General features: G+C 50.1%; 1 protein-coding gene across 4 annotated transcripts in view; it reads left to right on the top strand.

The window, feature by feature from the left end:
* The window catches only part of Prdm16 (PR/SET domain 16), a 329,823-nt gene that overhangs the window by 275,823 nt on the left and 26,959 nt on the right, over window positions 1–27,041 (top strand). For 3 of the 4 annotated variants that reach the window (XM_052178323.1, XM_052178325.1, XM_052178324.1), the window contains 5 exons: window positions 98–232; window positions 12,901–13,003; window positions 20,981–21,188; window positions 23,023–23,170; window positions 23,630–23,783. In XM_052178323.1, the coding sequence (XP_052034283.1) occupies window positions 98–232; window positions 12,901–13,003; window positions 20,981–21,188; window positions 23,023–23,170; window positions 23,630–23,783 (748 nt within the window). Of the gene's footprint in view, window positions 1–94; window positions 233–12,900; window positions 13,004–20,980; window positions 21,189–23,022; window positions 23,171–23,629; window positions 23,784–27,041 lie in introns of all 4 variants that reach the window. The other variant, XM_052178326.1, reaches the window with a different exon arrangement.

Raw genomic sequence — 27,041 nt, 5'->3', positions numbered from 1 at the left:
ACAACCTGCAATCCTGCCTGACCCCTGAGGCCAGTGCAGCGTGATCTAAGCACACAGGGCGGGCACCTCTGACCTCAGTTTGCTTCTTCCCCAGCAGATCTCTGAAGACTTGGGCAGTGAGAAGTTCTGCGTGGATGCCAATCAGGCAGGGGCTGGCAGCTGGCTCAAGTACATCCGTGTAGCATGTTCCTGTGATGACCAAAACCTCGCCATGTGTCAGATTAACGAACAGGTAGGTCTAGGCTGTTCGCTGGGCTTCTGTCCCTGCGAACTGTCCTTGGAGATGGCACCAGGGTGGACAGGTGTTAAGATGAAGGTCCGCTGAGCCTCTGATAAGGTCATGGGTCACCTGCTAAGCTCTGTCCTGCCACAAGGGGTGGCCATTTGACATCTGCCCAGCCAGAATGGGCTCCCTGGAAAACTTAGCTGTGCCAGAGCACTCTACCAGAGTGAACACCACGGAGCAAAGCACAGGAGAGCTTGTCTGAGGCTGATGGCCATGGAGAACTGAAGGCTTGGTTTTAAAGACCAGCAGGAGTGAGCACACAGGCTCTCGAGTCACAGGGCCCACCTTCCCTACCAATGCCAGGAGACATGGGAAGAGCATCGGACATGAATAAATGGGAGGTAGTCTTGCCTAAACAACCCCGGTCAAACAAGGTTTCCAAAAGGGTTGGCACTGGCTGCTCTACTGCCACACAGGTGCCTTCTGCACCAGGCTAAGGGAAAATGTCCAGAGCCCACAAGTCGTAATAGTGGCCTGACCTACTGCCAAGAAAGTGGTCTTGCATTGGCACAGCCTCGCTTCTTGCTAGGAGTAACCTGAGCTGAGCTATCCTGACTTCAGTCCCCTCAAGGGCCTCCAGTTCTGAGCTCAGCTTCTCAGAGCAGAAACCCCTGTAAGGTCACCGGCTCTTCTAGCTTCGTGGCTTGTCAGTGTGTTCCCGGGGCCCATCAGGAGAGAAGACTTCACCTTCTTTCTGCTCCACCAGGCAGGCGCTGTAATCAGCACCACATGGTCCTTTCTGTAGCCCTGAGTTTGATGCTGCAGACTCTTAGTACTCCAGCGAAGTCGCCTCTTGTTCTCAGAGCACGGGTGGGTTCCTCTGGCTCCCAGCTCCCAGACGACTGGGCAGAGCGGTTTATTCTGCCTGTGTCTTAGGGCTACATGGGAGATTTTGTTAAAAGAAAAAAAAAAAAAAAGCTCCATTTACTTAAAAAAAAAAACCGATTGGTGAAGACCATGTAACAAAGGCCCCATTCTTGTGTGGCCTCTGCGCGCTGTCTAAAGTGGTTCAAGGCTCTTGACTCTAGAGAAATATTTTGCATTTAAAAAGACAACAAGGAAGCTGTGGGGAGACCCCTGACCCTGCACACTGCCTCTCGAAGCTCCTCAGGGGCTTAGTCTCTTTAGCTCTGGGCTCAGCTTGGACCTAGCAGTGAATCCACGAGACCCCAGACACCTGCTGGTTCCAGACAGCCAGGACCAGGGCCTCTGTCACCAAGATTTCCAAGACCTTAACTCAAACCATAATATTGAGAGCAGAGGAGAAAGGACTTTGTGACCGACTGAAGAGATAAATAACCGTGATTAAAATGGAACATAGAAGGAAAAGTTCCAGCTTCTACGAGAAAGCGTCAAAGCAATGGGACATTGGATCTAAGGCCCACAGAGCTTGGCCATGCTCCTGCTGAAGCTCAGGTCTGCAGAGTGCCCTGGCCTGGGAAGCACTTTGGGAGAGGTGCAGATGGATGCAGGGGTGGGCTTCTGTGAGGTGCCAGTACAGTGGAGAAGATACAGGTTTTGTTACTTAGGAAACAGATGCTAGAACTCAGATACCCTGAGGCAGTGAGGTGTGAATCTTTGAGGGGCAAACTTTTTAGAAAACATGGTCCTCTCAAAGAAAAACTGGTCTTCAGAAACTTTTATAAAAGTCATTTCGAGGAAGTTTACTTTAAACTACCTTGTGGGTTTAAAGAAAAGCAATTGCCTGGCAGGAAATTCTCCTTTCATGTCAAACCATGGGCAAGAATCCTCCAGGATAGTGTGATTTACAATCCTGAACACCCTGAGAATCCCTTTAACTCAAAGCCCCAACTTTCCCTACCCTGTGCCCTGTGTCCTGTGGCTTATGCCCTATGTCCTGTGCTCTGTGCCCTGTAGCCTGTGCCCTATGTCCAGTGCTGTGTCCTGTGACTTATGCCCAATGCCATGTGTCCTATGACTTATGCCCTGTGTCCTGGGCCCTGTACCCTGTGCCCTATGCCCTGTACCCTATTCCCTGGTGCCCTGTGCCCTGTGCCCTGTGCCCTGTGCCCTGTGCTCACACACCTGGCTGTACTGTCTGGCTAGAATCAAGTAAGACTTACCTGCCTCTTTACCTGCTGGTTGTCTCTCTCCCATGTGGCCTTACAGGGTGAATTCTCCCTGGTTTAAGCCCAAACACAGGACAAAGAATAGCTTCACATTCAGAAGGAACTGAAGAGTTAGGCAAATGCCACCTCCTGGATGGCCCAGAGCCAAAATCACCCACCCCCAAACCTGAGCCATTTCCTGCCCTAAACCTCCTGCAGAGACCCCTCTACTCTGAGGAGAACAGAGCCCCCTCCTCGCTGAAACCCACAGGCTCACAGCAGATATTCACCAGTTAAATTAAATGACTTCCTGAAAGGAAAAACAGATTTCAAGTTAGTTGTTATTCTCCAAAAACAGAGATATTTTTACATACAAACACACATGCACACACACACACACACACACACACACACACACACACACGCCTGTCCCTCTATTCCTCCCTCTCCTTTCCGCTCTCCTCTTTTCTCCAAGATAGCCACAGACCCCACATAAGCACTTCTACTTCCTAGCCATCTAGTGGAGTCAGCTGTTCCCACAGAGTAGCACTTTGGTCCTCTGTGTGGCTGAATAAAATTTCCTAGAGATCCAGGACTAAAAAAGATGTCTGAAGACAAGTTTCTCTTTGAGAAGGAAACACTATAAATGTCAGCAGTGTTTCTCAGATTATGTGCCCCCCTCCCAAGAGTGTCTACAAAGACTTCTAGGCAGTTAAGCAAGCCAGACACATGCACAATGCATGTGTGTACACATGGGAGGCATGCACATATGCACCATGAGCATACACACACATGTACAACATACACACAGCACTCCCAGGACAGCACAGACCCTGAAGGGAGCCCGTGACCTGCATTGCAGAAGTGGTGTCGTACTATCCAGGACATTCAGTGAGGAAAATATGTCACATTAGAAATGAATAGGTCAGCTGGGCGGTGGTGGTGCAGACCTGTAATCCCAGTACTCTCGGAGGCAGGCGGATTTCTGAGTTTGAGGCCAGCCTGGTCTACAGAGTGAGTTCTAGGACAGCCAGGGCTACACAGAGAAACCCTGTCTCCAAAAAAAAAAAAAAAAAAAAAAGAATGTGCCAGGCGGCCCAGCACTTAGGAGGCAGAGGCAGGCAGATTTCTGAGTTTGAGGCCAGCCTGATCTACCAGAGTTTCAGGACAGCCAGGGCCACAGAGAAAAACCCTGTCTCAAAAAAACTGAAAAAAGAACAAAAGAAAAAAAAAAAAGATTCAAGATGCATGACCTCAGCTCCCATATCCAAAAGAGATACAAGAATAAGAGATGTTCCCAGCATCTTAAGAGAAAATTCTGGGAGTTATAATTACCAGAAGAGACAAGCTGTTGCATACAGAGGGGAGATGGCTCTAAACTGAAGACACAGATCAATATGGAGAACGGGAACTCAGCATCCCTAGACCCTGTGCTCGTAATGGTCAGGACATGGGCTTGGGTCAACTCAGAAGCCTGGATTTCTGGTGTCCTATGTCCTTAGGAGAGACCACATGTCAGCTGCACATAAAAAACTGAGAAAAGTGGTCTCTCTTACCATCACTGGGCCACACCTGTCCCTGCAGCTGTGGCAGGGGGCTGTGACCCAGATAGGCTCTGGAAGCCGTAGCTTCCCACCTTTCTCCTGATGCCGAGAATCCTCTCAGCCCAGCCATGTGCCTCCTCGCTCCAGCCTTGCCTGACACATTCAGACCTGCCTCTGACCAGAAGACAAAGCTTATTTTATGTGATCATCTGTAGCCCTTTGGATCTGGAGACACAGGCAGGAGAAGTGAGCCCAAGGCTCCAAGGAGCTCAGTTCCCATTCAGATTTCCTGAAATGTCCCTCCAGTGTGTAGCCTCCCGGCGCCTTGGCTGCAGGTGAATGTGAAGCCAGTGGCCCTTTTCTCCAGTGGGGCTAGCCAGGTGCCCTGCACCTGTCCCTCTCAGATCCCATCTTGCCTAGTGACATCACAGGAAAGTGCTCATTGCCCCATACCTGAGTTACCAACTGGGCTGTGAGATTCTCTTCCTGGTGCTCTGTGGTTCTGAGAGTCCTCTTTATGGGGGAAATGGGGGGAGGCCCTCATGCTCATGAGAACGGACTGGTTCATCCTCATGTCTACCTGGGAACCTTCCTTCTGATTCTGAAAAAGGGGGACAGGCAGCTGAGGGGGACCATGCAAGGCTATGAGTATTCCTCCCCGTACACACAGAGAGGACAAGATGGCCTTTGGTCAGCAGTACACCTGGCTCCTAAAGATTCTGCCTTTGAAAAACAAAGGTTTTGGTCTGGTCCTTCTGGTCAAAATGACATGGCCACTGCAGAAGTCACGGTGCAGGGCTTTGCCCTGATGTTGGGGGTGGGGGCAGTAACATTACAGCCTTAGAGTATTCCTAGATGCCAAGCGGTTGGGAACAACCATTTTGGGGTGCTTTTGCTGTCACCTCTGAGGATAAACAAACACTCACAGCATCCCAGTTCACCCTGGACACCTCAGATGGCTCCCCCCACCAACCCCTTCCGACAAGTCCTCTCTCTTTGGAAAATTCAAAACATCCAGGTCACCCCTGGCTGGTTTTTTTTTTTTTTTTCCTCCTGCAATTATGAGCAAATGGGTTTGTTTGAAGCATTCAGGAGACATAAGGCGGGGTCTGTTACTGAGTTTGTTTTAATGTTAAGAAAGTAAAAGAAAGCTTGGAAATGCTGTGCCCACAGGAAGAGGTAGGGGTAGGCAGAGGTCTAGTCACAGAGGGGCTATTTTCTCTTTTTTGCACACTGCCTCAGAGTGGGAGGAATGTGGGTAGAGGAGCGTTTACTGGTCAGCAGGCTGAGGTTGGAGGACAGAGGGCGAGGGTGTGCTTTCCAGCAGCTCTGGGAGAGGCCATGAGGCTCAGCCATGCTGCTCTGGCTCCCTACCTCTCCTTTCCTCCTTAAGAACAGCCCAAGCCCATGCTGTGTGCACAGCACCCTGGTCATCCGCACAAGGCAAGGGGAGCAGCCAGGCTGTCAATGCCTAGCCTGTGTCTAGACAGCAGAGCCAACCATAGCAGTGAGGCTCAAAGGGCAGGTCTGCCCACAGCAGAGGAGCAGCCCCTCTTGAACGAGGTGTTTGATCAGGGGACCTGGTGAGGAGCTGTGCATTCAGGTGTCCACAGAGCCGTCCCTGCGCCTAAAGGAAACCCTGGTGCTGCTCGGCCCAGGCAAGCCTGGTCGCCGGCTGAAGGCTGGTCACTTGCTTTCATTTGCCGCAGAACCTGCTTTACCTCCAGGGTGCATGATCCGCTAGGGCTGGTATTTTGGAGCAGGGTCATCAGGTCTGAGCCCCTGACCTTTCCTGCCTCCTTTTCCTTTCTCCCTACATCGTTTTAAATTAGAAATCATAATTTTTTTTTTGTTTTGGTCTTTGGAAAGGCTAGCTCCAAATAGGAAAACACCATTTTCTCTTTGAAAACAAGTAAGGTGTGATTAGAGATTTTGTTGAGCCTTTCCTAACCAGTGAACAAAACACTTAAGACACACGGTGTTAGACAGCAGTGACTCAGCAGAAAGCACTGATCACCCGACTTGATGACCTGAGTTCAATACCTGGAACCCAGTGATGAAAGGAAATAACAAACTTCAAGTTGTGCTCAGACCTACACACACAGACACACACACACAGAAACCATACACACACCATATGTACTCTCACACATTCATATATACCACACACTCACATATGTATACATTCACAGAAACCATACACAAACTCACATACACATATACACACATACTCTCATACCACACACACTCATATATACTCTCACACACACTCAGACACACACACCATACACATAACACTCTTACACATACTCTTACATACCACACACATTCATATACAGCACACACCCTCACACACATACATACCACACATACAAACTCACATACACCAAACATACATACATGCTTACACACACTCATATAGACCACACACTCACATAACACTCATACACACCACACATCTTCAAACACATGCACACACTCACACATATACATACTCACACATACACACACACTCACACACATGCACACACAATGTAATTTAGATTTTTTAAGCCTTATAAAAATTCATGTCAAAATTTGAATTAACTCAGAAAAACTTAACCATGGGGAAGGGGGCTCTGTGGTCCAGAAGGGTCCTCTATTTTGAAGAGCAGTTAAGTACAAACTCGGCTTTCTACTGTGTTGATGCATAATATAACTGTTTGTTATAGTTGACCTTCCATTAACTAAATGCAGTGCTTGTTGGAGACTATATAATGGTGCTGATTATTTAACTGTGGGTTAATACTTCATATATTTTTATAACCCTTATTCAAACTTTGCAACCAAGGAAGAGATAAATTTGTAAAGATTTTTTAAGTTTTTGAGTGACAAACATATTGTAACAAAATTATGAACGCTTGGGCACAGAGGACGCTGACCCAGCCAGGCGTGTATAAGCTGGGATCATACAGATACAGAGCCACTGACGAGTATTATCTTGGCCAAAGAAAGGGACCACCTGCATGTCCACCAGTTTTAAACTCGGGCTCCGCTCATTTCTTTCCAACGTAACCTGTTGGGGGTTTCATTTGTTAAAATGGTAGGATGCTAAGATTAAGCGGGCCTGGGAACTCTGAGGCTTTAGTCTTAATCGCTTAAACAGTGTTTTTGGTACAGGCCCAGGGCTCTTAGGAGCTGAGAGCTGGCAGTCAGTGTGACCTGGTCTGGATGCTCATTTGCGTGAAAAGCTGCTGGCCTTGGGCCTGATCCCCACCCGAGCAGCTGCCTGCCTTGCGTGAGATGGTCCCACATTCTCTTTACCTGCGTGGAACCAGGTCTTTGTGTCTGGAATGTGGCTGGGGAGTTTGGGCTGAGTGAGGTATAGTCAAAAGAGAGGGTGTTGGCCCGAGCTCTGCTGCCCCTGCTGGCGGGAGAACCAGAGGCTCCACTTCAGGCTCTGTCTGCCTGTGTCTGTATTTCAGAGAGTGACCAACAGAAGTTTGTCACCTCAGCTGTCTGGGAAAAGGTCCCCACCCTCAGGTTCTTAGACAAGAAGAAGCCACCAGGCTTTCAGTGACAGGTCCCCAGGACTCGTGTGTGCCTAAAACATGAGGTGCTGTGTTTTAGAAAGAAGGCAGCTTGCTCCTTCCCTGCAGCTCCACACCCCAGGATGCTTGGGGTGAGGGTGGGGCGGCTGGAGGGTATTAGACTCCTGGTTTCTTATTCTCCTGTTGTCTTGTGAAACTCAGTGGCAGTTCTCCTGGTGGAAACTATGTAACAAATCAAGTGTAAGAACCTTAAGGGTTACAGTTACAGTTTTTTATAAACCAGGCACAGAAGGAACCTAGGCATACAGTGGACAGCAGTATGTAAGCATAGGATGCCCCACCCCGGTCCCCCCCTCAACCTGGCACCCCCACCAACACCCCCCCCAAGTTCCCACCGAAGTTGGTCTTTGTTAAGGGAAGTCACCCAGCCCAACAGACCAGGAACTGGCTTTCTCAGAATTCCTGACTGATAAGGCCTTTGTGCCACTTGAAACAGGTCATAAAAGCTTGGGCTGGCTTCTGTGTGCACCTCCTGCGGTTGCCTAAGGCAGGGCCAAGACGTCTGGAAAGGCTGTGAAGATTCCTGTTCACTTCCTTAGCCTTCCTGGTGGAGGCCAGAGGAGACACCTTGGCCCCACCCTGGCCTCTGCAATTAGCGCTAATAGAGACTGATTAATTACATAGGGGGCTCAAAGTCCTACAGCCACAGCTGCTGAGCTTAGTGTCTTGTGTCCCCAACATGTCCCTGGCAGGGGCCCTGGTGGCCATCCTGTGAGGCTGAGGAAGGGACGATTGTAGCCATGCTGTGGCTTTTGTTGCCTGCCCATGCTGGTGGGAGGGTCCTAGGAGGCTCCTGTCTTCAGAACCGGAGTCGAGGTCCATGGAGCCCCGGTGAGACCAGGAGCAAGGTGTGGGAAGGTGTGGAGTCCCAGGATTCCCTGTACTCCTCAGAGGGGATCAGAGAAGGGACTCTGGGCAGCCCCTAGAGCCAATGTGAGCACCGGGAGGTCCCCAGAAACGGGGTCTTGGGGTGGGCAGGTGTGGGTCCCAAGAGGACTGGCAACCTTCAGAGGAATCAGGAAGGAAAGTAGTGGCCCTGTAGCTCCCAGAACCAGAACTGGGTGGCAGGGCTCCAGGTTCCTGTAGCTCAGAAAGAAAGGAGTGGGGTGTATCCGAGGAGCCTTGGAGGTCAGTCAGCCTAACCAGGGGTGATGTGAGAGGCAGGCGGCCTGGGAGGGTGTGTGGGAGGGTTGGGTACTCTCGCCTCCGACTTTTGCCTCTCGGGATAGGCACCTGGCAGCCTGGTAGGGAGGGCACACTCGGCTGCTGTGGCTTCGTGCATTCTGGGTAATCACAGACTACAGGTGGGAGGAAGGCCGGTTGGTGGCAAGTCCTGATTCTACCCAGGACCTCCAGGGGCCGAGCCTTCATTCCCCACTCTTTCAGCCCTCGTCCCCAACACCAAGTCACCCAGCACGCTGGTGCTGAGCCTTAGGCGTGGCTCCTGTATTTGCTGACCACTTATGTGTGCACTCTGCTGCCAGAGGGGAGAGTGGGTGCCGAGCACCCTCCAGCCAGGGGTGGGGTGGGCACCCGCGAGGCTCCTCACTCTGCGGCAGCTGTGGGTGTGTTCTTCTCTGAAGCAAAGCCGGCTGGCTTGCATCTGACTTTCAAAGAGATAAGCTACTCAGCTGCCCGCCGTGTGGTGACGCAAAACGCAAAACCGAGATCTTAGAAACCACTGGTTTTATTCAAGAATTCTGTCTGATCCCATTTCTGGTCTCCATTTTGAGATCTCTTTGTAGTACCAACCTCTCCCTGGGAATAACTCCTAAGTTACTACCATGGACTGCTGTGTGAAGGAATGCCACACTGATAAGATTCCTGTGTCTACCTGCAGGCTCCCAACTGTGCACTTCAATATCTGGTGTCCTGGGAGGGACCCAGTGCAGTTCCTCTGTGGCCTTTAGATACACAGGAGTCACTCTGGAGCTAGCTGCCTACAGCCCTAAGTAGGGATGTAAGTAGGGATGTATTCCTGGGAGGCATGCAGCTGCCCCGGGGCAGGCCAAACCTCTGCCAGGACCAGCGAGTGGGAACAGAAGTGTTGTTTACTGTTTGTGGCCTGGAGGGTCACCTCCCTTCTTGTACCTGCGCTTTAGCTGGTTTGTCTTCTCTTTTTTATTTTTTGTTTGTTTGTTTGTTTGTTTGTTTGTTTGTTTGAGGCAGGGTTTTTCTGTGTAGCCCTGGCGGTCCTGGAACTCACTATGTATTCCAGGCTGACCTCGAACTCAGAAACTGCCTCTGCCTCCCAAGTGCTGGGATTAAAGGCGTGTGCCACCACTGCCCAGCTTGTCTTCTCTTAAATTGCTCTTTCTTCTGCCCTTCCTCCTGTCCCAGACCCTCCAGCAATGCAGAAGGCTAGCCTAGGGCTGCTGGGCCTCTGCCAGGCCTCCCCAGAGCAGCAGGTATGTCTCCGGAGTATTTCTCCCACATCAACCAGTCCTAACACCAGAACAGAGTCCCAAGCACACCCCAGCCATAGTGGGCAGTGAGTTACTGTGACAGAGAAGGGATTCTGCATGTCTGACACTTCCAGATAAAAGAGGTACTTTCCTGAGCCAGCTGTGTTCCTGTGAGGAGGCCTAGGACCACACAAGGCCTTTGGGCTTCTGGTATCTTTGAGACAAAAGGAAGTAGAAACATAAGGGTTCTTTGGAAAGTCAGTTGTGTTGGATGGTGTTAGTTGGGGCAAACATGTGAAGGAACGTTTAACTGAAACAGACACAGGTGAGAGGATGTTCTGCTAAAGCAAGCACTTGGAAGGACACGTGATGAAGGATTCTTCACTAACAACATGCATGTATTTGTCCGCCTTACATTGTGTAGTTGAACTGCATTTTGTTGGGATTCCACAGAGAGAAAACGCATCAAAAAACTTCTGGTGGTGTGCCACAGTTTCTTGCCACTTCCACAGACTCAGGCTGATTGGTAGAGTGATGTCAGCTGAGACAGACGCACGTGGCTGAGGCAAGACACGTGAGGGACACGTGATGTTTGGAGGGTATGAATAGGACTCCACAGTGGATGGAGGCTGAGTTCGGCTTGCTTATAGAGCCAGCTGTGCGATGCTTGGGATCTCCAGTCTTCATTGGTCTTCGGACTGCTGCTGATTCGTGTTTGCTAGCCCGACTCTACCAAACTGGACTGTTAGTGTATCCCTTAAGTGTTTGGGAGTGAATTGAGCTGTTGCTGTTGACTCCTGGGAACTGAACTGCTGATTTCCTGACAATACAGATAAGATTTGTTCTAAAGAACCTTTCTAAACAGGTCTGGTTCCCCTGTATCCTTTCTTTTTCACTGCCTCTGGTGGGAGATGGACTAGAAGGGAGATTAAAGCGTTTAAAAATCATCATTAAAAATGGGGTTTAAGGAAGGACGGACAGTGGTGGCACATGCCTGTAATCCTAGCACTCTGGGAGGCCGAGGCAGGCGGATTCCTGAGTTCGAAGCCAGCCTGGTCTACAGAGTGAGTTCCAGGACAGCCAGGGCTACACAGAGAAACCCTGTCTTGAAAAACCAAATCCAAAAAACTAAAAACAAAACAAAAAAAAAAAAATAGGGTTTAAAATTTTCAAGTTACAGGAAAGTCTGGGCAAAGTCAAGAAAGACACCTCCCCAAATCATGCAGACCTGGGGTGCTCTGGTGACTTAGTCAACAGAACAGTCTTCATCTTGGCCACCAAGACAGGCGTGGCTCAGCCCTGGGGAGACTTGATAGCAAGCTGCTCTCCGTGCTATTTCAGACCATGATGCTGAACTAGATAAATGAAATGTAGTATCTCATCTCCAGGCATAGAACCTAGACACACACACACACACACACACACACAGAGACCACACAGGCACATATACCATATACATACCACATATATGCACATGCATGCACACATCACACATACAGACACACACCACACATACATATAGACACAGACTCATACACAACACACACACACAGATATACATACCACACATATGTACATGTGCACACACACTACACATACATCCACACCACACACAGGCACATACATTCATACCACAGACATACACATGACACATACCATACATACACACCACACACACAGACACAGACACACACACATGCACAGACACACTCACACCACAGACATACACATATGCACACATACCACATAGAGACACATGCCACACATACATGCACACACACTATATATGCATACACACAGAGATACATACCAAACACAGACACACACGCTTGCACATACACCACACACACACACACACACACACACACACACACACCACAGTCTCCCAATCCCTATCACCTGCTGGATGCAGATTCTGACAGGTGTTCACTCCATCCCATTCCATTACACGCTGGTGTAAAAGTCACAGCCTGGCATCCTCACCCACAGAGCTTGTGCCCAGCTGTAAAGCACCTTCACAAGCAACCTCGACTCTGAGCCCCACCCCTGCCCCCACCCTATAGCCAGGTGTCTCCCACTCACACTGACAAAGGAGATTTGAAAATAGACCAAAGCACTCTCATTGGGAAGTGGCTCCAGTCTGGGGTATTTCCTAGGAAACCCCTGGTCGGGGTGGTGACATGAGTATCACCTCTCCTTTCTATCAGAGCAGAATACAACAAACCAGAACAGACTCAGTTTCTTCCCTTCCTCTATGCTGCAAACGTTCCTGCAGAGACCGTCTTCTCTGTGCTTAGTCACTGGGTCAGGCCAGTGTGATGGCTCAGCAGGCACCACCACACCTGAGAACCTGAATTAAATCCTTAAGACCCACACAGAGGGAGGAAGGAGCTGACTCACAGAAGCTCCTGTGAGCTCCACATTTTGCCCCCCAACATACACAAAAATAAATGCAATAAATTTTGTTTTAATTCAAAAATAAACAGCTTGGGGGCTGGGGAGATAAACCAGCAGTGAAGAGTACTTGCTGTTATAGATCAGTGGTTCTCAACCTTGCTAATGCTGTGATTCTTTAGTACACTTCTTTATGTGACCCCAACCATAAAGTTACTTTCATTGCTACTTTGTAACAATGTAACTGTAATTTTGCTACTGTTATGAATTACAATAACATTGTTCAAGCTCCGGAGGGTCATGACCCCCAGGTTGAGATCTTCTGTTCTAAAGGATCTGAGCACACACCTGGCAGTTTTAAATCCAGTTCCAGGGGATCCAGGGCCCTCTTCTGGCCTTCTTGGGCACTGCATGCATGTGGTGTATATACATGCTGGTAAAAAAGAAAAAGAAAAAACACTCATACTCGTAAAATAAAAATAATTCTTTTAAAGAATAAAAACATAGGTTAAGTGGCCACCTCGGGCCAGCCCTCTCTATGGGTAGCAGTGCAGTGGGGCAGGCAACAGGCAACTTGAATGTTCACAGCTGTCTTTAATCTCTCTCGCCTAGATTTACTATAAAGTCATTAAGGACATCGAGCCTGGAGAGGAGCTGTTGGTGCATGTGAAAGAAGGTGCCTACTCCTTGGGTGTCATGGCCCCCAGCCTGGATGGTAAGACCCCGCTGAGCAGTGGCTCAGAACCCCCCACCTGGAAGAGCATGCGCGCTATCCCCATTCCTGCACGCCACCTGCTGGGACCAGGCATTCACAACTGATGCCCTGGCTGAATTTCTGCAGACCACGGGTGTATCACTCAGGTGTCCTTTACTGTGGTAAAGGCCATGGCCAAAAGCAACTTAGGTGGGAGGAAGGGCTGGTTTGGCTCATATGTGCCAAGTCATAGTCCATTGAGGGAAACTGAGGCACAGAGCAAAGGCACCAAGGCCGTGGAGGAGTGCTGCTTGCTGGCTTGCTCAACCCACTTTCTTATGCAGCCCAGACCTCCTGCTCTTGGGTAGCACTGCCCACCGTGGGTTGGGCCCTCCCACATCAACATTAATTAGGAGAATGCCCCCCGCCCAGGCTTGCCTAGGGGCCAGTCTGATAGAAGCATTTTCTCAGTTGAGGTCCCCTCTTCCCAGATGACTCGGTCATGCATCAAGTTGACCAAAAGAGCCAGCCAGCACACCAGGCTACCAGACCCTCGCCCTTTAGACTACAGACTCCTCCCTTTCCTTGAAGCCTCGGACACATCCTGAATTTTAGAGGGGCTTGAGGCAAACCTAAATTGGCCGTTATGCTGAATCTGTATCTATAGAGTGTTAGTAACCCAGAAAACAAATTTCTTGTGTGTAGATGTGTTGCGGTAAATCTCCAACCCAAATATGCCCTGGCAATGAAAACACAACTTGATTAATATGAATACAAGCTGTACGCCTAGATTGGGCAGATCTACCTCGACCCCACCACCTTCCCCATCTATGAGACCCCTTGGAACTTGAGGTTTCTCCAGGCCTCGTGCTCCTCCTTCGCTTTCCTTCCACCTCCTCCTCCTTTGTCCTCCCCTCCCCTCCCCTCCCCTCCCCTCCCTCTCCTCCCCTCTCCTCTCCTCCCCTCCCCTCCCCTCTCCTCCCCTCCCCTTCCTCTCCTCTCCTCTCCTTCTCTCTCCCAGCTTTCAGCTCCACATTCCTTCACCTGCCCAATCACCAGCCCTAGCCTTTATTTATAAATTAAGGTGGGAAGCAGGTTTACAGGCAATCACCCAAGTGCTGACTCATTCCTTGTTCGAAGCCCCTCCCAGGAGAACAGAATTAGAATCAAACTACAAATAGCCCCGGGCTGTCTGCAGCCTATGTGTATGTATGTTTATGTACATATATGCATGTGTGTGCTCACGCGTATAGAAGCATATAGTTGTTGCTGAGTCTCTTCTCTGATCACTTTCTACTTTATTTCTTGAGGGTCTCTTTGGAACTCAGAGCTCACCAATCTGGCTTGTCTGCCTAGCCATCTTGGCCTGGGGAACATTGTCTCATCATCCTGAGGCCCAGAGTCACAGGTGGCTGGACATCTATCTGGCTTTTACCTGGGTGCTGGGGATCCGAACTCTGGTCCTCATGTTCGCAAGGCAGGCAAGCCTTTTATCCACTGAGACTTCTCCCAGCCCCAGGATGATGCTTCAAGTGTATTATAAACTCCCAACCTAGTTTGGTACTTGGGAGAGAATCTGGTTCTTGTAAGAGGGGAAGCAGCCAGGCTGTTTCTAGAAGCCCACCAGTAGTTACAAGTCCTAGAGAGATACAGAGGGGATGTCTGGTGAGAACTGAGCTGAGGGCTGAAATAGATCCCACAGTGGGATGAGTCCTTAAGCTCCTGATAGATACAAGTATGTGTCCAACTGCTAGGGCGTGTCCAGCAGGCTCTCCTGCCTGACAGTCTCTACCTGAGCATCTCTGAGGTGAGGGTAGAGAGGAAGCCAGTTTCACACACTCTGGGCATTCTGACACATGGATTTATACTCCATGGGGACTGCATGAGGCCCTGACACAGCTGTTTTCAAGAAGGCCATGTTGGTGACGAAGGGTGGGTCTGTGGGCATTGCTAACCAAGGGAACTGACTCCAGGGTTCATGTCATTGGGGTGGGGTTGGGGTTGTTACTGTGTGTACAGGAGAAGTACATGTGTGTGGGCATGTATCTAGAGGTCAGAGGTCAACCTTGGCTGTCGCCCTGTCTCCCTTGTTTTGAAGATAAGGTCTCTTGCTAGCCTGGAGCTTGCAGTAATTAGGCAGGGCTAGATGGCCAGCAAGTTTCAGGGATCCTTCTGTCCTGGCCTATCAGCTCTGGGATTGGTGTCTGCAACACACCATTCTGTTCTAGAGATCCGACTCCTGAGTTCTCTTCCCAGCTCTTGTGTGTGGCGGCAGCTGCTTCTTCTTCTTCTTCTTCTTCTTCTTCTTCTTCTTCTTCTTCTTCTTCTTCTTCTTCTTCTTCTTCTTCTTCTCCTTCTCCTCCTTCTCCTTCTCCTTCTCCTTCTCCTTCCTCTTCTTTTTCTTCCTCTTCCTCTTCCTCTTCTTCCTCCTCCTCTTCCTCCTTCTCCTCCTCTTCCTCCTTCTCCTCTTCCTCCTCCTCCTCCTCTTCCTCCTCCTCCTCCTCCTTCTCCTCCTTCTTTAGGATGAGCTGCTAGTGAGCAGGAAAACACTGGCCCCTACATGTTTCTAGAATCTTTCTTTTAAGGATTTTATTTATTTATTTTATGCGTGTGAGTACACTGTCACTGTCTTCAGACACACCAGAAGAAGGCATCAGATCCCATGACAGATGGTTGTGAGCCACCGTGTGGTTGCTGGGAATTGAACTGGAAGAGCAGTCAGTGCTCTTAACCGCTGAGCCATCTCTCCAGCCCATGTTTCTAGAATCTAGACTAAATCCCATTCCTGTCTCTGGGAGACCTTAGATCCCTGGGGAGACACAAGGATTCCTTGGTGATGCCCGGGGATTGGAATGTCCCCTGGAAGACTCTGTGAGCACACCTGTGGACTCAGCCTCAGTTTATCTGCTGACCCTAGAAGCCTGCCTGTGACCAGAGTGCCTCTTGGTGGTGGTGGTGGTGGTGGTGGTTTCGTTTTCTGCAGAGAGACACGCACCTCCAAGTTATCAGACAAGAAATTGGGACAGAAAGATCATTTTACCAGCCAGATCCTCTCTGACTCTAATTTCATTTTAATTGGGAAACCAAGATAACAAACAAATTGCCAAGACATGTACAGCAAGAGGGAGATTTCCTTTCCCTTAAGATGATCCTTCAGAGGACCTGTGAGTCTGTGAATCATAGCCAGCACCTGAGAACCACAGAGGATAAATATTCTGCGCCCAGAGAAGAATGCTGAACAGTCACATTTATTGAAATTCTTTTCTTCCAAAAGGTTCTTTTTAGAGCTCTGATTCTTGTCCCCCTACACACACATACCTCCCACCTTCCACCTCCCACCTCCGATATTAAATAACCCGCTCTACATTTTTCTAATAACTGATCAAACATTTGGGAGCTAATTACTTGCTGCACATAATAGTCTGACATCAAATATTTGACTTTCCTAACCTCTGCTGTCAAGATCACTCTTTTTTTTTTTTTTTTTTTTTTTTTTGCCACACCAACAGCTACTACCCCCCTTCCCCTCAGCACACACCCTGGTTAAATTCAGAATCTCGCAGAAAGGAAATGCAAACGCGTCCCTCACTAAGATAATTATCATAAAAAAAATCTTTTATCCCAGCCCTGGCTAAATGCAGCCAGCCCCTTATCGCCACAGGAATTTGGAGTACACTCTTGAGGCTTTTGAGCTGCGGTTGTAGATTAGGATGCGGGTGCCGTGTAATTGTGAGCTCCTCGGTCTTCGAGCCATTAGGCAGGGATTTATTTTTCTGTTGCGTTCCTGTTCAGCCGGGGAAGTTGCTGATGGAACCTGAGCTAGGTGCAGGTTGACAGACAGGTGCTGGTATGGGATAATTTGATGGAAGGTTAATCGACCCAGCCCAAGACCCCCACCACATTTAGAGTTCCTTCCCCGGTGGTTCTCTCTTGTGCTTTTGTGGGGAATCTGGAGATCTGGGGCCCTCGTAATGTGGATAAAAATGGAAGGTCTCTTTGCCTGCTCAGGGGTGGGGAACAACGGTGTCCCCCCTCCAGAGTTGAGGCCCTGTACAGATAGGTGGCCCAGCATCCTCACAAGTGGTCAGAGGGACGGCACAGCCCACTTCCTAGTCACAAGACCCTATCGTGTTTTGATTATTGGATGGAGGAGGAATATTTCTCTTTTTCTGAGAAGTACTTGCTCTTTGGAGGAAAGCAACCGTTTGCATTCAAACCCTTTCTTCATTTAGAAAGCCTCCTGAGGATCCACTTCCCCTCTCCAAGATGGGGCCATTGTATTGTGGGCACAGAAAGAAAGGACGCAGGCTGTGACTGGCCATAATAGACGTAACATCACTATAAACTGCCTTTCTGAGCGGTTCCTTACATGGAACTTTGTGTGCTGGGAAAATGTCATACAGAATGCTCCAGGTGTGTCCCCAAGGCCACCCCTCCCTGCCTGGAAAAATCTCCCACCGCACTTTCCTGGGAAGACTAGGCCCAGGCACATCCTGTTCCCAGCTCTGTTCTTCTACAGACACAAGCTGAAGTCCAGAAGACGTAGGGCCAGAGGAGAAGGGTAACGCAGTCGCCAGGGTCATTTCCACCCTCCAAGGTGACTTCTAAGTCATCTCAGTAGGAATTAAACTGAATTTTCTCATTGAACCCCTAAATTTAAATGTTTAAGCACAAGGCCTGATACGGTGGCCGGTGGCACATGACTTTAATCTCAATGCTTGGTGCTGAGCCAGATGGATCTCTGTGAGTTCAAAGCCACCCTGATCCACATAGAGAAATCTAGGCCAAGCAGGGCTGCATGGTAAGACCCGGCCTAAAGGCAACTTTTTAAATTTAATTTAAAAATAAAATAGTCTGTAAGGTGAAATTCCCAGTCAAAACCAGAAGCTTTGGCCAGCCAGCCGTATGGGTAGAGATGTTGGGTTCCTGTTGAACTACAGAGACTTCCTCTCTGGGTCTAGACAGACTGTGGCAGACAAAAGCATATGTCTCATTCCTGACTCCATGATCCTCACGTCCATTCTCTTTTAGTTCTTGGGAGCAGCTGTGTGGACCCACAAGGGTTCTGTGAGAGCATGTGCCCAGTGTACCCAGACACAGGATCCTTTCTTGTAGGGTTCTAACTCTGAAGACCAGGGTTGGTGTGAAGGGTGCCATGGACACCTTCGAACTCTCATAGGATCTGACTGTTGCCCTCATAACCTTCTGTGGGAAGTCAGAGCTCTGGTACCCTGCATCTCACTCCCAAATAGTGGAAAGGACCGGCCACAGCTGTGCACATGTGATTCCGCAGTGCCTGCTCTAGCCTGTTTTAGCTCTGGAGCGAATGATACAGAGACCTAATACATCCATTAACAAGCTGCAGGCACTGTGCTAGGCAGATATTAGTCTATCTAACTGGCTGTGTCTGCAAACTTTCCAGCCTCATGGTCCAGTCCTTCACCTGCAATCTGAGTCTTACCCTGGGGCTCTCTGTTCCCTGGGGACTTCATGGTGACTCCCCTGGCGATCTGTTCCTGGCATATACTCCAGGTCCATCTCCTCTTCTCCACCCTCTTCTTTCTTGCCTTTCTTTTCTTGCTTGCCCCCCATACACACTGGGATCAGAAGGCCAGCTCTATTCTCTTCTGCCTGGCTATAGGTCGAATCAGCTCTTTACTAGCCAGTCGGAGGTGATAGGAAAGAATTTTTACACATCACTGAGACAGGAGAGGCTCCAACTATGGTGACAACAGCAACATCCAAACTGCATTAGTGTACAGAACCATCCCCCAACACCGCTAACCACCTTGGGTGGAAGGTCTTGGCATATTGCCGGCCCCAAGAGGGCCCAGCAAGCCTCCCCATGAGCATCACTGTTCACGGTATTCACAGGCCGCAGCTCTGAGAAGAACTCCTTTGTATTGTATTTTATTCCTCTGTAGACATGGAAGGTGGTGACTGTGGGTGTGAATCCCCTGTGCCTACCTCCTCCTCACCCCAAACTGAGTTGTGTGGTCCCACTCTGACACCTAAGGAGGAGTTCAGGGCCTTCCCTGGAGATGTTAGGGGTGGAGATCTCCAAGCCAAGGCAAGAATATAATCCTTGTTTTCCCAGCACAGCACAGAAGGGCACAGCACAGCACAGCAGGGCTTTACGTAGGAAAGAATTACACTGACCCAAAGTATCCTCAGCTCCTTCCTTCCATACTTTATTTCCCCCCAAAAAAGAGTTATGGCTAAGGTAAGCCAGTGGGGCCAGGCTGTCTGGCCCCTGGCAATAACTGGATTATCTGGATCAAAAGTACCACCCGCCCAGTCGTCCCTAAGCACACACATGCCTATTCCCTGGCACCAATATGACCAGCAAGCACACTGGTGTCATGTGGGTATCAGTGCATAGGCTCAGCAGTGCTCTGATACCCAGCTCTGCAGGGTACCTTGGATTCTGGGAACCTGGTGTTAGAATTGCCAGGCACAGCCCAGGACTTCTATATGAAGTCAGAGCCGCAGAGAGGCTCCCTCCTCAGAACTCCATGCTGTTTCCGGCACAGAGAAGCTAACCATGTCCTGCAGAGTCGGAAAACAGCCTGTGGTTATGGTGGGAGTCTCTCTCTGGTGGGAGATGGGGTCAGGAGCAGCATGCCCCCTGCCCTAACATAAGTCCCTGCTTAGTGCTGGGTCCCAGGCCAGTCCTCAGGACCTTCCTACACATTTGCACATGCACACAGATGCAAGTGTACCTCCCACATACAAGCATTCATAAACACAGACACACATATCCGCATAAAATGCAAATCCTTAACATATACCCATTCACACACATAAACATGCACCTGCATATTCACAACTGCATATATGACAGATCCATACGTGTACACATAAACACCTCACAAATAATTATCCATGTCTTCCGGATGTGTACGACACATACACACATGTACATATAACCCACAAAAAGATATATATAAAGTCACACGAAGGTATTCATGAATGCATATGTGCCCAGCTTTTTTATGCATATATATATATACATATATATACACGCATGCTAATATAGCACACATGTAGTCAAATACATATATGCACCCAATTTCTATGCAGATATATATACACTACATGTGTGTTCAAATATAAAAACATACTAAAACATCACACATGTAGTTATATACATAAACATGTACCAACACTGACAAAGTAGGTACACATACACATATGTACGCATACCCACTCACTAAGTCTGAGTGCAGATGCCTGAGCATGCACTCACGTCCACACATGGCTTTGCAAACATGGATGCAGTTCATGTGAGACACTCCCACAAACACAGTAAGTAGTGTGAGTATGCACATCCACATGCAACATCAGAGTGTGCACAGAATGCACGCGCTCATGCCCACATGTGCACATAAGCCCTCTTTGTGCACGATCTGAGAGCAGGTGTTCTCTCTCCAGGCCGGAGGGGTGAAAGCTGAAGGGCCGCAGCCACAGGAAGGCGGGGCAGGGCACAGAGACCCCGCCCCGTTACAGCTCCAGGCTAATTGTTTGGTTTGGCACTGTGCTCGGGATGCTGCCTCATAAACTTAATAATAGCTGCCCCCCTTTAATTTGTTTGACCTTGACGACAATAATTTATTATATGCAATGGAGTTCTGCCTTCTCTTTTTTTTTTCCTCCTAATTCATAAACAAAGCTCTCGGCCTGGCTTCCTTCTCTCTGCTCTGAGGCAGGGCCTCCTTGAATCCACAGTGGCCGCTAGGGAGGCAGGAAGGAGCCTGGCCTTGCTCAGTGTTTCCACGATGAAGGGATGGGGTCCTCCGGCATGGCTTCATCTGTCCTGTGACCTCTGCACCGCTGGGCAGCCAGGACAAGGGCTGGAAGGAAGCTGGTTAGGAGCAGCCCAGGGTGGATCCAAGCCCTGGGAACGCAATGGGGATGGGCTGGGTCTCTGTGGTCCCCTGTACCTCCAGGGGTGGGTGTCTGGCTCTCTTGCCCACCTCTGTGCCCTCTGTCTTGCAGAGGATCCCACATTCCGCTGTGACGAGTGTGACGAGCTCTTCCAGTGCAGGCTGGACCTGAGGCGACATAAGAAGTACGCCTGCCGCTCGGCAGGGGCCCCGCTCTACGAGGGCCTAGGGGAGGAGCTCAAGCCCGAGCTTGGCGGGGGCAGCGATGGGCAAGAGCATGAGTGCAAGGACTGCGAGCGGATGTTCCCCAACAAATACAGGTGCCACCCACCCCGCCTCCCGCACCCCCAGTTGGCAGCCCCTTCGGTTCCCCAGCCTACCTCCCTGTCAGGCCTGAGGTCTAGGGCTAAGACACTCAGGGCTCCTGTGTGCCACCTCCCGAAACTGAGAATTGTGTTAGTGCACATGGCTGGAAGCCACAGATGCTTTTTGATTCTTACCGCAAAGGTCCTGGCTTCCAGCAGGAAGACCCAGGGGCAGGCCGTTGGCACCACTGCCCGACACAATCAGGGTTGTGGGGACAGCCTGAGAGACAAAAAGAGTGCAAGACCAGCATAGGTCTGGCTGGCTTCAGTACTAGCTCTGCAATAAGGCCCCAGGTTGGGAGGTGCAGGGCCACCGTATCCACTATGGAGTAAGCCAGCATGGCTCTCTGGACACACACAGTCCTTCTTAGCGGACCCAGGAAACGATCATACAGGGCCTTCATTTGTGAGATTTGCCCACCCCCACCCCATGGCAGCCACCTGCCTGGGAGTGACCTCAGAGGTGTCTACAAAAGAGCACTCTAAGCCCAGCTGCGTAGCAGCCAGACCCAGGCAGCTGGAACAATCCCAACCCTCCCTTCTCTGTACTGGGGCCAGGCAGGGTTGAGGACCCAGGCACTAGGGGCCTTGGGACCTCAATGACCCCTGGGACAAAAGAGCAGCCTTGGGTGTGGGTATGGGAGCTGAGACCTCTGGCCCCAATGCTCCGAGGAGTGGAGGAATCTGGGAACTTCTCCAGGCTGAGTGCCCTTACACTGAAGAGTTTGCTCGGGACAATCTTGCAAAGTCAGAGCAAAATCCCATCAGGCCGCTAACAGGTCTGTGATTACAAGGGATTTACCACCAATCCCATCACAGACTCCCCGAGGACAGCAGACCCTCCACCCTGAACAGATGACTGTGAATTAATGCGTAGGCAGATCCCAGTCTGAGCGCTTAGCAGAGAGCAGGGCTGAGGAGGGTCCGTGTTTTCTTTACATAAACACATAAATCACAATTAACAACAGGGAAAAGATACAATCTCTGGGAGCTAGAGGAGCAGGCGTTCTCTGCTCTACGCGGATGGCTGGGCCCCGTAATTAACGGGCCGTGATATATTACTGCTTTGCTCATGAAGATTAACGGTCATCCCAGGGACAGAAGAGGCAAGAGTCCCCAGGGAGGAGGGGATTAGGAGTTGCTAGTGTGGCCAAGAGGAACGCCCCCCCCCACCGCACCCCCCCCAGAGCAGCTGTTTTACCACTGTGACATATCTCATTTAAGACCCTCTCTACCACTACCCACTGTGCCTCGATTGTATGGGCTCTGCCAGCAGACTTCACAGAGGGCTACCTTGAGCCATAGCCCTGACTTACTCCAGGGCTTACGACAACGAAGTTCTTACCCCTAGGCCCAAGTTGAGCTTTTTATTTTTATTTTTCAACACAGAGTCTTGGTGTGTGGTACTGATTGGCCCCAAGCTCGAAACTGACCTACCTCAGCTTCCTGGGTGTTAGACCACACCCAGGATTCACAGCATCAGACCCAAACTTAGCCCTAAAGTTGGGACCGTCTAACAAGTGACGAGGGTCTGTCCCATTCTGCCCCTGACTGGCTGGGGAATAGTAGGGTGGCCTTAAGTGAAGGTCACTCAGGCACTGGGTCTTCCTCTGACATGGGAGGGCTGTCTCTGCCCTAGTTCCAATGATCTGAAAGTGGAAGAGTATTCAATGCACTCCAATCCCCCTGCAGCGTGATGGGGCCTCCAAGGGGAACAAGCCATATGGGGTAGAGGGCCTCCTCTTCCGGACAAATGGACCCTATAGTGATTCCCATCCCCTGTACACAGCTTAGAGCAACACATGATCGTCCACACGGAAGAGCGCGAGTACAAATGTGACCAGTGTCCCAAGGCCTTCAACTGGAAGTCCAACCTCATCCGCCACCAGATGTCTCACGACAGTGGCAAGCGCTTCGAATGTGAAAACTGTGTCAAGGTACCAGGCACCCGCCCACCCCACTCCCCCACCCCACCCCACTGCCCCACCCCACCCCACCCCACCCCACCCCATGGTGGGTTGGATGCCCTGAGGTCCTTAGGTTCTTCTTCGTAACTGGGAAGACAGGGAGTCCCAAGGAATACATCACCAAAGAGCCCTGCAGGAAACTGAGGCAAGAGCGAGCTGAGTCTTCCTCCAGAGCCCTGTGCCCCTGCCAGTGTGCAATGGCGAGGGTTCTGAGGATGAAGCCCCCGACCCAAGACCACACAGGATAGTGTTCTAGAAAACTATGTGCATCTTTCCGAGCCTCGGGGCAATAACTACTACAGCAAGAGCTGTCCCAGACGGCTCAGTGCAGGGGCAACAAGAAAGAGGGGCAGGGCACGGCCTTCGTACCCTTAGGTTTACGGTGGCGTTAAGGAGGGGCATGCGCACTAATGGCTTCTCTCTCCCCAGGTGTTCACGGACCCCAGTAACCTCCAACGTCACATCCGCTCACAGCACGTCGGTGCCCGGGCCCACGCCTGCCCTGACTGCGGCAAGACCTTCGCCACATCCTCTGGCCTCAAACAGCACAAGCATATCCACAGCACGGTGAAGCCATTTATATGTGAGTGTCCACCTGGACGCCTGGCCCCTGCTGAAGACACTCCTCCACGCAGATGCCTTTATTGCTGCTGGTCCTAGTTGGGTAGAGGGGACGTGACACCATGCTGTTATTCTGTTGGCTAGTCACCTCCTCTCCCCTTCCCACATCCCACATCCTCCCCACACCTCTAGATTTCTTTGCAATCATATAGGAAGATAGTAGGCAAGGGACATTCCAATGATGGAGATTTCTGCAGAAGGACTAGTTATTGTCCCTCCGTGTTTTTACCCAATTCTCCCTGGTGTCCCACACTGGTCCAGCCCCAGCTGCATCTCTGAGCACGACTATCCCAGCTGACATGTTCTGAGTATCTCGTCTCCTGGGGAGCTCCCAAACGCTACCTTCCGTGAATAGCATGTACTGAACATGGTACCTCCTGGGATCTCCTGGCATCTGTGACCCCCTCCTTTGTCTGTGGTCTGGCCCACCTCTGCAACCTTGCTTTGACCAAGGCTAGCTAACTAAAAAGAGATCCCCAGAAGTAGACAGACAGGTTTTATGAGCACGCCATCCAGTTGGAGTGACATGGGTGTGCAGGATAATCGTGAAACTCAAGGGGCATCACAGTGTGTGTCCTGGGGACCATGGAGCATGCCTGAGGGGTATAGGAAGCTTGGGGGGAAACTACAGTCCAGTAAAGGGTATCCCAGTGGTGTGTCCCTTCCAGAGAAGGATCTTTTACTTGGGAAAGAGTTCCTGAGTGACCAGGCACTGGCTGCGTGTCAGCTGACTCCATGTCTACCTGACAATTGATACCTGGATCCATACCAACCAATGTCTGGACAACCCCACATCCTCACCTCCCTGAGGAGAGACTGAGAAAGCACGTTTCTAATCAGGAAGCTCAGATGTGCATGTGTGTATGAGAGGACAGCAGAGAGAGTGTGTGTCTGGGTTACAGAACCCTTCTCCTGATTACTTTGCAGAAGAGAACCTTTGAAGGAATAAGTACCCATGTGTAAGAGTGTATGATGAGGGCTAGTAAACTGACACTATTACCTTACACACACGCACACGCACGTGTGTATAAGTGGGCATACATGTCTGTGCTTGTGCATTCCTGCACATGTATCCCTCCTGACCAGGGTCCCTCCTGTTCTCCCAGGTCCACAGGGCTCTGGTCCTCATACCCCACATAATGTGGCAGCCAGGACTTACACCCCCAAATCCTGAAACAGCCACCTTCCTTGGATGGCTCTGAGCTGCCCGGCAGCCATTCTTAGTGTCTGGCTAGGACCTACCCTTCTTGGGACCTGCCTAGGTGTCTCTGCAACCCACATACCACAGAGCCCTCTTCCTTAGTTTGAGTCATACATGGGAACCCAGGGTCCCTCTGTCCTAGAAGGTCCCTGAGTGGGAGGCTTCCTTTTGGTGACAGTAGCAGGAGATATCTAGGTACCATCAGGAACATCACAGAGGTCTCGGGGTGTCACTTGTCTATCCTGTCTAAGTAACCTGAGCTTGAGATCTGCCTTATGGTTCCCTGTAGACAACCAGGAGTGGGGCGCATTATTTATAGCCCACCTAAATGTGGTACCTCTCCCAGAACAGTATCCCCAAAAGGGAAGATTTGATTAAATGAAGCGAAATTTGTCTCCTTTCAGCCAGAAAATGTCCTGCCATGATGACCAGGAGGGCAGGGCAGCTAATATAAATAGATATTGTGATTAAAGTGTGTGATAACCTCAGAGAAAAGACACCCCAGCTGAAGCAGCATATGGGGGTTTGTAGAGGGCAGGAGAGCAAGAAACGGGCTAGGGTCACTGTTTCTACCATGCTGCAGAAAGCAAACTGTCCTGTGGGGAGAGTCACAGAGGGTGTGTGTGTGTGTGTGTGTGTGTATGTATGTGTGTATATGTGTGTATTTGTGTGTTTGTATATATGTCTGTTTGTGTATGTGTGTATTTGTGTGTTTGTGGTTTGTGTATATGTGTGTGTTTGTGTATGTGTGTATGTGTACATTTGTGTGTTTGTGGTTTGTGTATATGTGTGTGTATGTGTGTGTTTGTGTGTGTATGTGTGTATGTATGTGTGTATGTGTGTATGTATGTATATGTGTGTGTTTGTATGTGTGTATGTATATATGTGTGTATGTGTGTGTATTTGTGTATGTGTACTTGTGTATGTGTGTATGTGTGTGTATGTATGTGTGTGTATGAGAGAGGGAGGAGAGATGAGGATAGACAGTGTGTATGTATGTGTGTGTTTGTATGTATATGTATATGTATATGTATATGTATATGTATATGTATGTGGGGGGAAGAGATGAGGATAGAGTGTGTATATGTATGCCTGTGTTTATATGTATATGTATGTATGTGTGTTTGTATGTGTGTGTATGTGTGTGTGTGTGTGTCAGTGGGAAGAGAGAGATGAGGATAGACAGAGTGTAAGTGAATGAAGTGCAGCATACACGCGTATACCTCCTTTTCTTTTGGTGGAAAAGGTGAAGGCTTTGCTGGCCTCGAGTTCCCAGGCTTCAGGAAGATGACTGTGGAGTCTTCTGAGCCTCTGGGCAATCCAGCTGGTGTAAGAGACCACCTGGTGTCTGTCATCCAGAGCAGACCCTGCTGGACCCCCCAGGATGGAAGCTCTTAGCTCTAGGGTTTCCATGTTTGAGAGCATAGATACCCAGCCCTTTCCCTGAAGGTCATAGACAGAGCCTCACCCATTGTTGGTCAGCCCCCAAACTGCTCAAGCACAACCAGAAACCCTCCTTCCCAGGCTGGGCTCTAACTCTAGGGTTCCTGAGGACTGCTGGGACCTCCTGGTGGCATTTGGGCCAGAAGGGCAGAAAGCAAGGGACTAGGAGACTAGGAAGAGGGACTGCTCACCTTGTAGAAACAGCCATCACTGAGGTCACCACCTTGAGGCAGGTCATGTGGACATTCTGAGCTAGTCCTCTCCTAGCCACCAGTGAGACTGGTGCGGTGGACACTCGCTCTGCTCTTGCCCAGCCTGAACCACAGGCAGAGTCTTAGGGTTTTACTGCTCTGAACAGACACCATGGCTAAGTCAAGTCTTATAAAGGATATCATTTAATTGGAGCTGGCGTACAGGTTCAGAGATTCAGACCATTATCGTCAAGGTGGGAACACGGCAGCATCCAGGCAGGCATGGTGCAGGAGGAGCTGAGAGAGAGTTCTACATCTTCATCTGAAGGCTGCTAGCAGAATACTGGCTTCCAGGCTGCTGGGATGAGGGTCTTAAAGCTGACAC

The sequence above is a fragment of the Apodemus sylvaticus genome, chromosome 3, assembly GCF_947179515.1.
Source record: "Apodemus sylvaticus chromosome 3, mApoSyl1.1, whole genome shotgun sequence".
Classification (NCBI taxonomy): domain Eukaryota; kingdom Metazoa; phylum Chordata; class Mammalia; order Rodentia; family Muridae; genus Apodemus; species Apodemus sylvaticus.
The sequence above is the reverse complement of the archived record's forward strand: the minus strand, read 5'-3'. Positions and strand labels throughout refer to the sequence as shown.